This window comes from Schistocerca cancellata, chromosome 3, assembly GCF_023864275.1.
Source record: "Schistocerca cancellata isolate TAMUIC-IGC-003103 chromosome 3, iqSchCanc2.1, whole genome shotgun sequence".
NCBI lineage: Eukaryota > Metazoa > Arthropoda > Insecta > Orthoptera > Acrididae > Schistocerca > Schistocerca cancellata.
In genome coordinates, this window is record NC_064628.1 from 368,294,724 (window position 1) to 368,311,036 (window position 16,313).

General features: G+C 41.1%; 1 protein-coding gene across 1 annotated transcript in view; it reads right to left on the reverse strand.

Annotated features, from left to right (window-relative positions):
• Nucleotides 1-16,313, reverse strand: part of LOC126176716 (cilia- and flagella-associated protein 45-like) — a 150,462-nt gene that overhangs the window by 80,580 nt on the left and 53,569 nt on the right. The window contains exon 4 of the mRNA XM_049923883.1: nucleotides 15,353-15,513. Coding sequence (XP_049779840.1) covers nucleotides 15,353-15,513 — 161 coding nt within the window. The remainder of the gene's footprint in view (nucleotides 1-15,352; nucleotides 15,514-16,313) is intronic.

The window sequence follows — 16,313 nt, forward strand, 5'->3', positions numbered from 1 at the left end:
ACAAGAAGAAAGTAGACAAGGGAAGAAAAGGAAAAGGAATCCTTCAACATGGAAGAGGAATATTTCAAAAACAGCAAAGCTAAAGGGCCAAGAATATATTAACTATAAAGGACAATGCATACCAGCTAAAATTACAGGATGTGACTGCAGGTAATTTTTAATTATATTGGATGTTACTGACAGTTTTTTGAACACTGTAACTAGTGTTTGGACTAAACTTTATTGTGGATTGTCCATGATGCTGCTCTTGTTCACTACACACATTTTGGCATCACCTCTGCTAGTATGGCAATCAATTGAGAATATGTTTCTATATAGGATTCTTTTATGTTTTCAGGTGCAAGAGGTTCAAGTGCTTTCAAGACATCAGTGCAGATGAAAAGGAATCTATTTTAGTACAGATTCATAACTTGCCTTCTAAAGATGAACAAGATGTTTATATTCAGTCATTTATAGACATACATAACGTCCAGCGATGTTGACTTAGAAAAGACGATTCAGTTTGACAAGTCGACAAAGTATGTAATTGTGGGTAACACCAAAAGGAAGGTATGTTACAAAGCATTTCTGGATCTTCCAGCTTTAACTGACAAGAGAGTGAAATGACTGAGAAAGCTGTCTGTATCAGATCAGAGACCACATGATAAAAGAGGGAAAACTCCCAATGTAAATGCTTTGTCAGCCGAAGTTAGACAGCTCATGAGAGAACACATTAACAGCTACCCAGTAAGAGAAAGCCACTACAGTGGGAGAACAACTAAGTATTTAGATGCAAGACTCAATATTAAGTTGATACATACAATGTTCAAGGAGAAACATACTGACGTTAAATGTAGCTACCACACATTTGCTTTGTTTTTCAATGAAAACTACTCCCTGTCATTTGGACAACCTCCGGTAGATGCATGCTGCTTATATGAAGAATTATAAGTTAAGATTCGAAATCCCCATATTAATTATGTGGCAAAACGGTGTGCAGTGGCTGAGTTGATGGGGCACAAGAGACGGGCTAAAAAATTCTATAATAAACTTGAAGTGGAAACTGAAATGAAAGATACACACCATGTATTATCTCTGGCAATAGATTTTATGCAGAACATTCAGTTACCAGGGATCCCTGTCCAGGAAACTTTTTACATGTGCATATGTTTTGCATTCATATCGAGAAAAATAAAGCTAAAATATACATTTATCATGAGGGAATTGCCAGGAAAGGATGTAATGAGATCTTTCTTGTATAATCCTGTAGGACATTCCTGCTGAAATTACATAACTACATTTGTATTCCAGTAACTGTGTATGGCAGAATAAGAACCATACTTTAGTAAGGCTCCTTCTATTTTTAACAGACACTGGCTGATTTAAACAAATTGAGCAATTCTTTCCAGTCAGAGATCATTCTTTTCTGCCCTGTGACAGGGATTTTGCTACAATCAAATGCACCCTTTGAAGGCATGATCGACTATATTACGTGCATGAAATAACCAAACTGATAATAGAAAGTAGCACATCTGTGAAATTTGGAGTATGTTAAGTGAAAACAGAGGATATCTTGGATTTCAAGAACTGGTGGCCAATTCTTTATAAAAGAAACTGCATATAAGAAGAAACTATACCAAAGTCAGTACCATGAGACCAGAAAGTACATTTCAGGATCAGTACATTGATGCACTTTTCATACAGTAGCCAACTCTCATCATCATCATCATCATCATTTAAGACTGATTATGCCTTTCAGCGTTCAGTCTGGAGCATAGTCCCCCTTATAAAATTCCTCCATGATCCCCTATTCCGTGCTAACATTGGTGCCTCTTCTGATGTTAACCCTATTACTTCAAAATCATTCTTAACCGAATCCGGGTACCTTCTCCTTGGTCTGCCCCGACTCCTCCTACCCTCTACTGCTTAACCCATGAGTCTCTTGGGTAACCTTGCTTCTCCCATGCATGTAACATGACCCCACCATCTAAGCCTGTTCGCCCTGACTGCTACATCAATAGAGTTCATTCCCAGTTTTTCTTTGATTTCCTCATTGTGGACACCCTCCTGCCATTGTTCCCATCTACTAGTACCTGCAATCATCCTAGCTACTTTCATATCCGTAACCTCAACCTTATTGATAAGGTACCCTGAATCCACCCAGCTTTCGCTCCCATACAACAAAGTTGGTCGAAAGATTGAATGGTGCACAGATAACTTAGTCTTGGTACTGACTTCCTTCTTGCAGAAGAGAGTAGATCGTAGCTGAGCACTCACTGCATTAGCTTTGTTACACCTCGCTTCCAGTTCTTTCACTATGTTGCCATCCTGTGAGAATATGCATCCTAAGTTCTTGAAACTGTCCACCTGTTCTAACTTTGTTCCTCCTATTTGGCACTCAATCCGTTTATATCTCTTTCCCACTGACATTACTTTCGTTTTGGAGATGCTAATCTTCATACCATAGTCCTTACATTTCTGATCTAGCTCTGAAATATTACTTTGCAGACTTTCAATCGAATCTGCCATCACAACTAAGTCATCCGCATATGCAAGACTGCTTATTTTGTGTTCACACATCTTAATCTCACCCAGCCAGTCTATTGTTTTCAACATATGATCCATATATAATATGAACAACAGTGGAGACAGGTTGCAGCCTTGTCTTACCCCTGAAACTACTCTGAACCATGAACTCAATTTACCGTCAACTCTAACTGCTGCCTGACTATCCATGTAAAGACCTTTAATTGCTTGCAAAAGTTTGCCTCCTGTTCCATAATCTCGTAGAACAGACAATAACTTCCTCCTAGGAACCCGGTCATATGCCTTTTCTAGATCTATAAAGCATAGATACAATTCCCTGTTCCATTCATAACACTTCTCCATTATTTGCCGTAAGCTAAAGATCTGGTCCTGGCAACCTCTAAGAGGCCTAAACCCACACTGATTTTCATGCAATTGGTCCTCAACTAATACTCGCACTTTCCTTTCAACAATACCTGAGAAGATTTTACCCACAACGCGGATTAAAGAGATACCTCTGTAGTTGTTACAATCTTTTCTGTTTCCATGTTTAAAGATTGGTGTGATTTCTGCTTTTGTCCAGTCTGATGGAACCTGTCCCGACTCCCAGGCCATTTCAAATATCCTGTGTAGCCATTTAAGACCTGACATTCCACTGTATTTGATTAGTTCCCACTTAATTTCATCCACCCCAGCTGCTTTATTGCACTGCAATCTATTGACCATTTTCACCACTTCCTCAAACGTGATCCTATTTCCATCCTCATTCCTATCCCATTGTACATCGAAATCTGAAACATTACTGATCGTATTTTCACCTACATTGAGCAACTCTTCAAAATATTCCCTCCATCTGCCCAAGGAATCCACAGGATTCACAAGCAGTTTTCCTGACCTGTCCAAAATACTTGTCATTTCCTTCTTACCTCCCTTTCGAAGGCTGCTAATTACACTCCAGAATGGTTTTCCAGCAGCTTGACCCGAAGTCTCCAACCTGTTTCCAAAGTCTTCCCACGATTTCTTCTTGGATGCTGCAGTTATCTGTTTGGCTTTGTTTCTTTCTTCAGCATAACTTTCTCTGTCTACCTGAGTTCTAGTACGTAGCCATTTTTGATACGCCTTCTTTTTCCTTTTACAGGCTGCCTTGACTGCGTCATTCCACCAAGCTGTTTGCTTCATCCTACCTTTACACACTACTGTTCCAAGACATTCTTTGGCCACTTCTAGTACTGTGTCCCTGTACCTTGTCCATTCCTTTTCCAATGACTGTAATTGATTACATTCAACTAACTGTTCCTTTCTGAGATCATTGTTATGTACTTGTGCCTGATTTCCTTATCCTGAAGTTTCTCCACTCTTATCCTCCTACATATGGACCTGACCTCCTGCACTTTCGGCCTCACAATACCAATTTCGCTGCAGATTAAATAATGATCAGTGTCATCAAAGAATCCCCTGAATACACGTGTGTCCCTCGCAGCCTTCCTCAATTCCTGATCTGTTATTATATAGTCAATGACAGATCTGGTTCCCCTGCCTTCCCAAGTATACCGGTGAATGTTCTTATGTTTAAAAAAGGAGTTTGTGATTACTAAGCCCATACTGGCACAGAAATCCAAGAGTTGTTTCCCGTTCCTGTTGGCCTCCATATCCTCTCCAAATTTACCCATAATCTTTTCATACCCTTCTGTTCGATTTCCAATCCTGGCATTAAAATCACCCATGAGCAGAACACTGTCCTTGTCCTTTACTCTAACAACTATATCACTGAGTGCATCATAAAAACTATCCATCTTATCTTGATCTGTCCCTTCACAATGCGAATATACTGACAGAATCCTAATTTTCTTGCTAGACACTGTCAAATCTATCCACATCAGTCGTTCGTTTATATACCTTAATGCAACTACGTTGGGTTCCATTTCTTTCCTGATGTAAAGCCCTACACCCCATTGTGCTATTCCTGCTTTGACTCCTGACAGGTAGACCTTGTATTCTCCCACTTCCTCTTCTTTTTCACCCCTTACCCGAATGTCACTAACAGCTAAAACGTCCAATCCCGTCTTACTTGCAGCCTCTGCCAGCTCTACCTTCTTCCCAGAGTAGCCCCCATTGATATTAATAGCTCCCCATCTCATTACCATTTGTTTGCTGAGTCGTATCTTAAGAGTCCCTGGTTTGTCAGTTAGAGGTGGGACTCCGTCACCTCCAAAGGTCCGAGGCATTTTGCTCTGATTGTTGCCAGCGTCATATTTAAAGTACCAGGGAAGCAGGTTGCTAGCCTTACTTGCCCCGAGTCCCATTGAGTTTTACCCCTAATGGTTGAGGGACTAACCGGTGGATTTGGTAGTCTTTGCCGTATGAGCACAAAGGTGACCACGACTCAGAATATGTCCGAGATGCCCAGCCTTATTCCAAAGTAACTGGTATCCCGACTGTCGGGACCACTTACTTGGCCACTCATACGTTGCCTGTGGTTCATGAACTAGGACATGACTACAGGAACCCACACCATGAACCACCAACTCTGTGGATGTATAATAACATCCCAGTGTATTGATGGTATTGTGAAACACACATTCCGTCTGTCTCAACCTGGCCATATGTCACATTCTACTTTTCCACCCAACTGTACATATCCCATGGGGAAAGTTCGAATAAAAGCAACAAAAATTAAGGACATTGCTAAATTACTACCTTATATACCAAATGAACATGAAGAATTCTACCACAAGCTGACACATTGGCCTACAAATGACGTTGTTAAAAGTTAAGAGCAAGATGACTAAAGAAACTCAAAATGATGTATTGAATTGTTTTTCTTCTCAGTTATTTTCTTAATAAATATTGATTGAAAACCAGTTGTTTTGCTTTATCTAATGCTCATGATCGTTTCACATTCCTAAACTATAAGCATATCCTCAAAGTAATAAATGAATCATTATATTTTCCTCAACGAACTTCTAAAACGTGAATATCTATTTTGGTCCATGCAGAAAGGACTTAAGTCCATCACCAAAAACCTTTTTTTCCTAAATTAAAACACTTTAAATGCCTGTAAACTCTGTAAGGACCTTGATATTCGGTCGATAAACAACATATATTTTTTCTCTTCGCTTTGATCTCATACTCTAGTGTCTAGATTTTTTTTTTTTTTTTTTTTTTTCTCGAAATTAGGTACAATGGACTGAGGCCTCTTCTGTATGGAGCGATTTAAATGTAGTTGCTTTATAACTGTACATGGCATTTTACAAGGTTCTGTCACTGTTCTTTTCCTGTCTCTGACAATGACCTACTTAGATATGTGGTATATTAAATGGCACAGTACATTGAGAACACTAGTGTCGTCTGTGTAACTAAATAGCTACAATGGACACTGGTCCCATTTGCAGGTTGCCTATCTAACAGCATCCAGGGATAACAAATATTTGATGTTTGGTATTTCATATAATTATTGGAAATTTAAAATGTTGCCATAATCTACTCATCAAGAGGTATAATCTTATATTTAAAGTTTAACAAAATAATACAAGTTTTGAACTCTGAAACTGTGTATATGTCTTGAAGGAGCATAAATCACATCACACAAATTACCCTGACTGTATTCGTGAAGTATTCGAGAATGAGAGCACTTACCTACTTCCAATGAACTTTACACATAATTTCAAACCTTTCTGAAAATTTTTCTCACTGATGCCCCGCACATTTTCAGTTTTCATGCAGTAAAGTTCAGCATCAGGCATGATGTTTTAATTTATTACAGCTTTGCTGCTGACTGTACTCATAACTCATTTTTCAGACAGTACCAATATATACCACTAAATGAAGATGCAAAATTATATCATTATACATAAACATTGAAATGGGTGAAAAACTACTTTTTGTTAAAACATATTGCAAATTACCCTAACTATACTCATCCAGTGTGTTTTATTTTTTCATTAGTCTCTGGGTGAACAATCCAAAACTAATGAAACCAACATAATTAGGGTTTTGCATCTTTAACCATAAAGGACATACATGCTTAATATTAAATATTTAACATGAGAACTCATTTGTAAAGTACTCAGGTGTTTGAAGCTGTTTTACACATGGGGATTACATTCTTTGAAGCATTGGGGATGGATTACTGGTTACTGAATAATCCAGCATTGAAGGATTACAGTAGTACTGTGGGTATGGTGCATAATATAAATGGCTCAAACCAGAAAAAGAAAAAAAAGAAATTCTTTATTTTATAGGATTCGAAGTTCTTCTGAAGCTCACAGATGCCTGTTGAGTTCCAATTGGGCTTCAATAATATAACTACTATGGCGGCTCCCTAAAGTCTAAAACTTCATGAGTCCCAAAGTCTGCTGTAGCAGGCAACTCTCCCCTTTCAGTTGCATCTAGACACTCTCCAAAGCACCCATGCCATAGTGGACACGTACCAACAGAAATGGCTTCCCTCCCCCCACCCCCTCCCACTATCACAATCTGCCTAACATGGCTTCTGCCCAGAATTCCTGTCTGAGTGCAACTTTCATTTTTGAACAAGTGCTTTTGTTTGTGGAGCAATGAGGACCCAAGGACTGCTGCATGATGACTGTTCAGTGACAAATCTGATGAGTCAGCCTTGTGCATTGCTTAGGGCAAATAGCTTGTGAGTGCCTTAGCTTTCCCAGCAGGACCAGTTGCAATCTGCAGTTTATGGCTCACATGCTACAGCCCCTTTAGCTTTCCCAAGTCACTTTAGAGAGCTACCTTCCACTTTTTGGAGGCCATTAATCCCAAGTACAGTGATGCAGGTAAACACCCTGTACACTGTACTACTTTGTGCCAGTGCCAAAAGTCCATGTGGACCATCCCATACAATTCTCACACAGTTTTGGATATTCCTTCATGCATGACAGTACCTACACACTGTGTCTCTTTTACTGTTACATTTCCTATGGCCTCTGCTAGGGATGAACTTTTAGTGTTTACATTGAACTTTCAAACTTCCGCACATCTTAGTGAAGGCCCCCACCTATGAATTTAACATGTGTTTGTTTCTCCGGTACTGATGAACTGAGAACCTTTGCTGCGCAAATTGCATAGTAACTGTGTACACATTATATCTTCCACTTCATGTTTTTGTTAAATAATATATAGTAGTTTGTCTATTTCAATAAATAGCTAGTGTTACCAAAAATTCGTCCCCTCACCTTTTCATTGATTCACTGGAAAGCGAACCTTGCATCATGCACTCATCTGATGTTATGCATCAATGGGAGCCAGTCCCCACTTTGCCCACAATACTCACACATTCACATCATTTTACAACAAAATGAATCATTTTACAACAAAATGACAAAACATTTACCATGAATCTCCATGATGTCCCATCAGTTGTGTCCATTCACAGATTAAAGTCAGCTTAGGTGCTCATCCTCTGCGCTGCCCATAAACTGCCAACAGTTGAGGTCTCCCTGCCCACTTCCAATGCCGCTGATGTCACTGTTGATGCTAACATCAGTGCCACACCCAACACCACCAGCACCACTCTTGACACAATCTCCACCAGTGCTGCCGAACCACCAACCAGCACCTGGGATCCAGATCAAGCTATCTCACTCCCCTTCACTTTCCCTCCCACTGCCACTTTTCAAGCACATGGAGCCTGACACTGAGAATGCGGCATCTGACACAGCCCAACTCCTCACTGCTGCCACCCAATGGATTCACAGACACTGCACCTTCAGCAGCCCTGCAGCCCTTGCCACAACTCCAAACACACCAGCACCTCAGAGTCAACACCATACCCCACTGCCACGTCAGCCTCTCACTAGGGGATCTGGCAGACGGCAGAAACAGGAGCAGCAGGAATTTCCAGCACCTGCATACTCCAGTAACCACTAAACCATACATGCTGGCCACATAGTACTTAGCCATACATGCCCCACCTGGGCTGGCCGCTGTGACCGAGTGGTTCTAGGTGCTTCAGTCCGGAACAACACAGCTGCTACAGTCGCAGCTTTGAATCCTGCCTCAGGCATGGCTGTGTGTGATGTCCTTAGGTTAGTTAGGTTTAAGTAGTTCTAAGTCTCAGGGACTGATGACCTCAGATGTTAAGTCCCATAGTGCTTAGAGCCATTTGAACCATTTGAGCCCCCCCCCCCCCCCCCCTGCCCGAGTACCCATGCCCCAACTCGCATTAAGTGAGACTGCGGCACATTGTAGTTCCTCATACTGCCCAACGCCTCCTCCACACCTGCCTCTGTGCCATGCAGCAGCTTCTTTCCTGAATTGCAACCCCATGTCACATCTCAACAAGTGCACCTTTGACCATGTGGTCCAGCGCACCACCGTGCCAGTCACCCATCATGTGTTCCAGACTACTGCCCGCCACCATGCACAGCACATCACTGCCATATGCCGCTATATCCATTACACCACCCCAACTGCCAGTGGTGGTCAGTTGTCTTCTCCTACTGCACTCTGCACTACCAAACCCCATTTTCAACACATCAGCTGTTAACAACAGGCTGTCAGGTATTGCAAACCTCACCTGACACCCACCCATGCCATCATCAACAACACTCATTGCCACGTCATCCACACTAGTGTTTGATAACCTGGAGCTGCATCTGACGTTGTTATGCTGATGTCGTCCTCTCACCAAGATGGGGTAGGGGGCAGGGGAGGGGGGAGGGGGGTGGGAGTGGGAACTGTGTGATGCCTCCCTAAATTATAAAATTCTGTGAGTCCCACAGTCTGCTCTAGCAGATGACTCCCCCCTTGCAGTTGCGCTCATGCCAAGTGAACATCTACCAACAGAAATGTCCTTCTCCCCACTACTGCAAGCTACCAAACTGGGGCTTCTGCCCACCATTCCCATCCATGTGCAAGGCAGGCATTCTTCAGCATGTGCTAGAACTGAATGACTGATTTAACATCTGTGTGAATGGTCCTCCTTTCATTTGTGTACCTGACCTTTCATTTGTGAACCAGTGCTTTTATTTGTGAACCAGTGCTTTTGCCTGTAAACCAGAGCTTTCAATGAAGGCCCAAGAGCCACCACATAATGACTATTTGAGGACAAATCTGGTGAGTAAGCATTGTGTGTTGCTTAGGGCAGACAGTTTGCGAGTGCCATAGCTGTCTGAGCAGAAACAGTTGCAATTCAGCAGTTTTAGCTTTTCCAACTTGCTTTGGAGAGCCACTTCCTGATTCCTGGAGGGCCTTAATTCCATGTGCAGTGGCACAGATAAACACGCTGTATATTTTACTGCTTTGTGCCTGTGCCATGCATCCACAAGGACAGGCCTGTTCAATTCTCTTCCCGCACGCGTGATGGTGCCTAGCCACTATGTTTTTTTTAGTTTTACTCACCATTTCCTGTGGCCTCTGCTAGGGACAGGCATAGTGTTTCCCTTGAACTTTCAAACTTGTGTAAATCTTAGTGGAGACTCCTCTTTATGAACTTAACATATGTTTGTTTCTGTACTCAAATTAATGAACTGAGACCTTTGCCATGCAAATTGCATCTCAACTGTGTACAGATCATATATTTCTCTTTATGTTTTTGTCTAATAATATGTAGTGGTTTGTCTACCTTCATAAATAGCCTGTGTTGTTAAAAATTCATGTGTTCTCTGTTTTGTTACTTCACTGGACCATGCATTCCTGCCTTCTTCTTCTGTTCTCCTTATTTTCCCTCACTCAATAGCTGTTATGTGCACTGCAAAGTTAAACACTTACAGAGCTACCAGCATCACCATGCTACCAAACAATATGTATAAAAGCTGCTCACATTTTCTCATATTTGTTCTCTCTCCATTCTCACATCTGCTACAAAGTTCTTTACAGGATTAGTTCCCACAGCTCAAAACCAATATTGGAAGAAACAAAAAGAGTCATAACCTAAACCACATGCATACTCTCAAATCAAACTTAATTGCCTGACAGGGGGTTCATCGAACCACCATCTTCAATAGTGGAACTAATTTACACAAAAAAGTACAGATTATCATTGACAATTAAAAATTGCGACTGCTCTGGGCACACATAATGTATAAACCTTGTGACAAAATAGGGGCAGTGACGAAAAATTAACCAGTATACTTCAATACATCTGCCTGCATTGCTGGGGTTATTAAACATCTGATGTGGTAGTATTCAACCTAAAGGTAGTCAACAGAAATCTTAAAACTTCCTGGCAGATTATAACACTGTGCCGGATCACAAAATGAACCGAGTACCTCTGCCTTTTGTGAGCAAATGCTCTATACACTGAGTTATCCAGGCATGACACACAACCCATCCTCACACCTTTACTTCCACTAGTATCTCTCTCCTATTTTCCAAACTTCTCAGATGTTCTGCCCACTTTCTCAGACTACAGCATAGTGCAATTGTAGAGGAATGACTTAGGGAATTGTTTCCAGAATGAATTTCTGTTCTCCAATGGTGAGTGCACTGATTTGAAACTGACACCAGGAAACCCTGGAAGTGAAAGATATTTACATCATCAAAATGTGATTGGGGAGTTGAGGAGCAGTGGTGCTGCACAGCTCCTGATCACCAAATAATGTACCAACTGCTGTGCACTTCACAGTAGTTTGTGCAGTATATATGTAGAATGTCCTGTGTGAAATTCTTTACCATTCTGGAGTTCATCATGTGAGGAAGGTATTTAAACTACTGATGGTGATCTGTACATTAGATGGGGACTTGAAGCTTAGTGGCCCTGCCAGTGCTCTTCTCGAAAAGTGTGCTTTAAGCTGGCAACAGGTTGCACTTTGTTCCTCAGTTCCATTCCATACTTATCCATAACAAGAAAAGACAAATAATACTACACAGTACAAACATTCATCATAGTCATCCTCATGACACACACACTTTTTGGGTTTGGAGAACAATAACACACAATGTCAGCAATATCTACTAGCAAACTCAGTATACTACTGGTGTTCAGTCTGTGGCTGTCTGTATCCTCCAAGAGGCTGGTTGATGGTTGGAAGCTGCCATACCTCTGGAACCTAGAATTGAAAATCCAGCATCCAAAATTCACATACGCTTAGTATCTAACACACCAAAACTTGTCTTCAGTATTTCAACAGGTCAAGAAAGAGGGCCAAAAATGAACAGCTAGAAATGTATTTCTAGTTGTATACAGATTCAACAAGCTATGGAGAAAGTATGGACTGTGTGCAAAAGAGTGACCTTACTGGGAAAAAAAAAGATAGACAGACAGACAGAGAGAGAGAGAGAGAGAGAGAGAGACAGACAGAAAACCAAGAGTTTCCATTCAGAATGAATTTTTTAGAATCTTTTATTGTAAAGCAGAGTGGATTCTGTTTCTAAGCTTCCTGGCAAATTGAAACTGTGTGTGTGTGTGTGTGTGTGTGTTTGTGTGTCAGGCTGGGACTCAAAATCACGCCACTGCCATTCCGGAAATGCCAGCCACTCAATGGTTTACTCATATCAGGAAAGAGGAAGAAGTCACTGGGTGGTATGTCAGGAGAATAAAGGGAGTGAGGTAAGTCTGGAAGCACAAAGACGCAGCATGTGTGACTGTGTCCTGTGTTGAGTGAACTAGGGGAGTATTGTGCAGAAAAAACATGCCTTGGAGAACTTCTTCTGATGCATGTTTTGACAGCCTCCCATAAACTTGCCAGGAGGTTCAGTATTAAGGTTCTACCGCTGCTTGCCCAGTATCATCATTACCTGTTAAGATCACACAATGACAGTCCCACAAACCACTCAGCATAACGTTGCCCAGTGAAGGTCAGATCTTCGCCTTTTTCAGTGGTGGTGAATCAACTGCTGATTTGCTCCTTTGTCTCTGGATCACAGTGATGCACCCAACACATCCACAGCGATTAGTGGCTATGGAAGTCACCTGGATTGGTCTTACACAGCTGCAACATTTCTGCTGCTGCCTCACTTTGGTGGACTTTTTCAATGGGTTTCAGCAGTCGCAGAATCCGGCCAGTGGCCTCTGTCATGATCAAAATACCACACAAGAGGAAAACTGATTCGTGACTGATTTTTCATTTTTTGTATTATCTCCTCCATTGTCATACACCGGTCTTTAAATAGCAGGGTACCCACTTCTCTTGCATTGCTGGTTCTGCAGAGAGAAATATCTTTGACTTCATTCTTTGTCATTCCACATGTTTGACCACACTGTAAGCATCTGCATCACTTAACTACTGCGTCACATCTTAGCACTCTGTTCCTGTGCACTTCCACAAACTCAGTACAGATTGTTGATCTCCTTCCAAAGTAGAAAACAAATAACCGCATGATATTCCATTTTACCAATGAGCTGCATCATTTCGTTTTGGCTCCTCTCGTGGCACACTACAATAATGTGGTGTGGGAATTTCACATGATGATGACGATGTTGGTTTGTAGAGTGCCCAACATTGTGGTCATCAGTGTCCATATAAGTTCCCAATCTTTCCAGTTACAATCTCACTACCTCCCAAATGATGATGAGATGATGAGGACAACACAAACACCCAGTCTCTGGGTGAAGAAAATCCCTGACCCGGAGATCAAACTCCAGACCCCATGATCCAGAGGTAGCAAGGCTAGCCACTAGAGGGAATTTCAGTGTGTAGCAGGACTGTATACATGTACCTCAGAACAAACAAAAAATTAATTACTATTGTGGGAAGTTCTTGTAGAACATAAATACTTTGGGATTAAAGGAGACAACTCACCAAAAAGCAGAAGTGTTCAGGTGTCAATACGCACACACAAAAGAAAGAAAACTTATTAGCTTTCAGGTTTATTCTTTGATGAGCTAGAGTAAAATACACAAACATACACACACATATATACAAATGGCTATGCCCTTACATGATGCTTACTGGAAGGGAGAGGGAGGCAGGGAAATGACTGGGGTTGGTGGTTACGGCTCAGTGGAAGACAGATGATTTGCTGGCTAGGAAAGTGGGAGGGAGGGTTGGCAGGTATACGCTGGCATGATTGTAAATGCTAGTGGGAAATGGCACAGCCTGAAGGTGGCATGGGAATGTGAACTGGGAAGGGGTGACAGCACATAGGAGGGGTAACTTTTGGCTGGAGGGTGGGGGGAGAGTTGGTTACCTGAGATTGAGGCCTGCACAGTTACAGAAGCGGAAGAAATGTTGTAAGGTTGTAAGGGTAACTACCATCTGCATAGATCATAGAAGCTGGTGGTGGAGGGAAGGATCAAGGTGGCTCGCCATTAAGATTGAGCATGTGGTGCTCGACTGCACTTTGTGCTACCAGGTGGTCAGCTTTGTTCTTGACAACAATTTGGCAGTGGCCATTCATGCTGATGGACAGGCATACCAATACAAAATGCTGTGCAGTGTTTGCCACAGAGTTGGGTATGACATGGCTGTCCCTCACCCTACCTCCCGCCTCCCTCTTCCTCCAGCCACCCCACCTGACACTACCCCCTCCCCCCCCCCCCCCCACCCCACAACTAGTCCAGTCCATTATTGCAAAAGAGCATTGGCACTGTCTGTCTAGTTGGCATCATGTGAGGGCATACGTCAAAGGACAAATCTGAAAGCTGGAAAGTTTTCATTCTTTTGTGTGTGCCTATCAACAACTCAATGCTTCTGCTTTTCACTGAGTGGTATCCTTTAACCCTAAAGCATTTACATAAAAAATTAATTAAGTAACTTATTTTGATTGAGATGATTATTACAACTTTATGGCAACCCCTTATCCTCTCTCTCCTACTTCCCAAATTCACAACAGCTCTCCTGTGTACCTTGTTGGCATAACACTCCTGAAAAAAAAATATTATATAGAAAATTATACAAGGGAGCTTTTGTGAATTAATGCGCTGAGTGTAAAGTTGGCAGGCTACAAACATTAATAGCAATAATACTACCATAACTAAAAGTAGCAGTAGTAGTAGTAGTAGTAGCAGTAGGCAACAGTCTGTAGCTGTAAATTATTATAAGCCGAAGACAGTGGTGATGATGAAGAGTCATCCGAGAAATGAATACATTACTGAATATTACTAATGTATGAATGTCTGGTTCATTTTCTGATGGCTGACTCATTTGATGTTACTGAGAATAATCAAATTTGAATAAATATTAATGACAGAAGGAAACAGTGTATAAGATAGAGTAATATCAATAATAGGTGCATAACTATTATACATTTTAATGTTTACTAAATAAAGATAAATATACTAGTATATGAGATCTGACCACTGACCATATCAAATTGATCAGATGCTAATTAAGATCCACGGTACATGATGAGTGAATTACTAAATGATAGTATAGCTAACATCAGGTCATTATACCTGGAATGCAAACTGCCACATAGAAATGCACAGAATTTGAAGGATCAGTACACCAAACTGCTGGATGGCTTTCCAGATGCAGTCTGTATGATCATTCAGTCATTGTAAATCATGAAACAGAAGAATAATGAACAAACAATGCAATACTCCACATAATGTAGTCAGAAATTATTCACTATGAACATCAAATGATTGAATTCAGGGATTTCTGAAAAGTCCTCATTGTAGTGTTCAGCTATTTTCTTTTTGCTCTGTCTTCTTATTGCTCCTTTTCCCACATGAATATGTTGTTTAGACTCTTTACACCATGCTCAAAATCATTCCACAAAACAATATGGTCTCACAGTATAAAAATTACACTAGCACGTACACCTGAAGATCAAAGTAATGAGAGATAAAAGCAAAAATTGTAGAAAAGTAAAACGATGTATGACTAGTTAGTCATGCTCATATAGAAATGTTAATCTCAGGAAAAAGTAAGTCTTGAAGTAACACTCAAGTATCTAAATCCTTAGCTTATGCTCTCATTTAGGTATTGTCAAGAAAATGTTAACTTGCCGCATAAGCGTCTTCTCCAGCACTTGAGCATCCCGAATGGCATGGCATTTGGTGCTGAGGATAAGCTGATTTGCTTTTTTTACATCATCTTCCAGTTCTAGTCTCATTTCTAGTGCCCTCTGAGCTAAATGAGAAGCCCGTCTGCTCTCAGTTCCATCAACCTGTAATTTATGTATTTATTGATAATTACTTATTCAGACTAAATGTAATTCTTAGCACATATGTTTGGTATTCACACAACATTTTAGTTTTAAAACATATCTACATTACTTTTAACTCTTCACATACACATACACATATTCCTTGACTCAATGAGTCACCAATATCTAGGTCTGTTTACTGAATTTTCTTCCTTACCATTGAATTTTGTGTGCTTTTGGAATAAACTGCCTAATTAGAACATCAGCCACCTTCCATATTTCTGCAGGCCCTTCTCTGCTTGTTCCAGTTTCAATAATTAGTTAGTAGGTGATCTTATATCGCCTTACACTGATAAGCCAAAACATTATGACCACTGTCTACAACAATGTCTGGATGCTGCCTCGTGCCACTGTGGGCATGTGACATGTTAACAAAAGTATGTAAGTGGAGCAGACATAGACAGGTATCACCCTAGTGAAAATATGGGCTGCAGATGGGGAAATCCATTGAGACAGGCAACTTTGACAAAGGGCTGATTATTATTACGCAGAGTCTGTGAATGAGTATCTCGAAAACATTTGAATATTCATGTGCTACTGTCATGACTACCTATGGAGAGACGTACAAGAACAGTGACACTACCACTAGGCACTAAATGGCTGGACATCCATGACTCTTCACTGAATATGGGGTTTGGAGGCTTGTCTGCTAAGTAAAGTAAGATAGATGATGATCTGTGGCATCTCTGCTGAAAGACCACACTGCTGGTGCATGCACAAGTGTTTCGGAGCACACCATGCACCACACATTGTTGAACAGG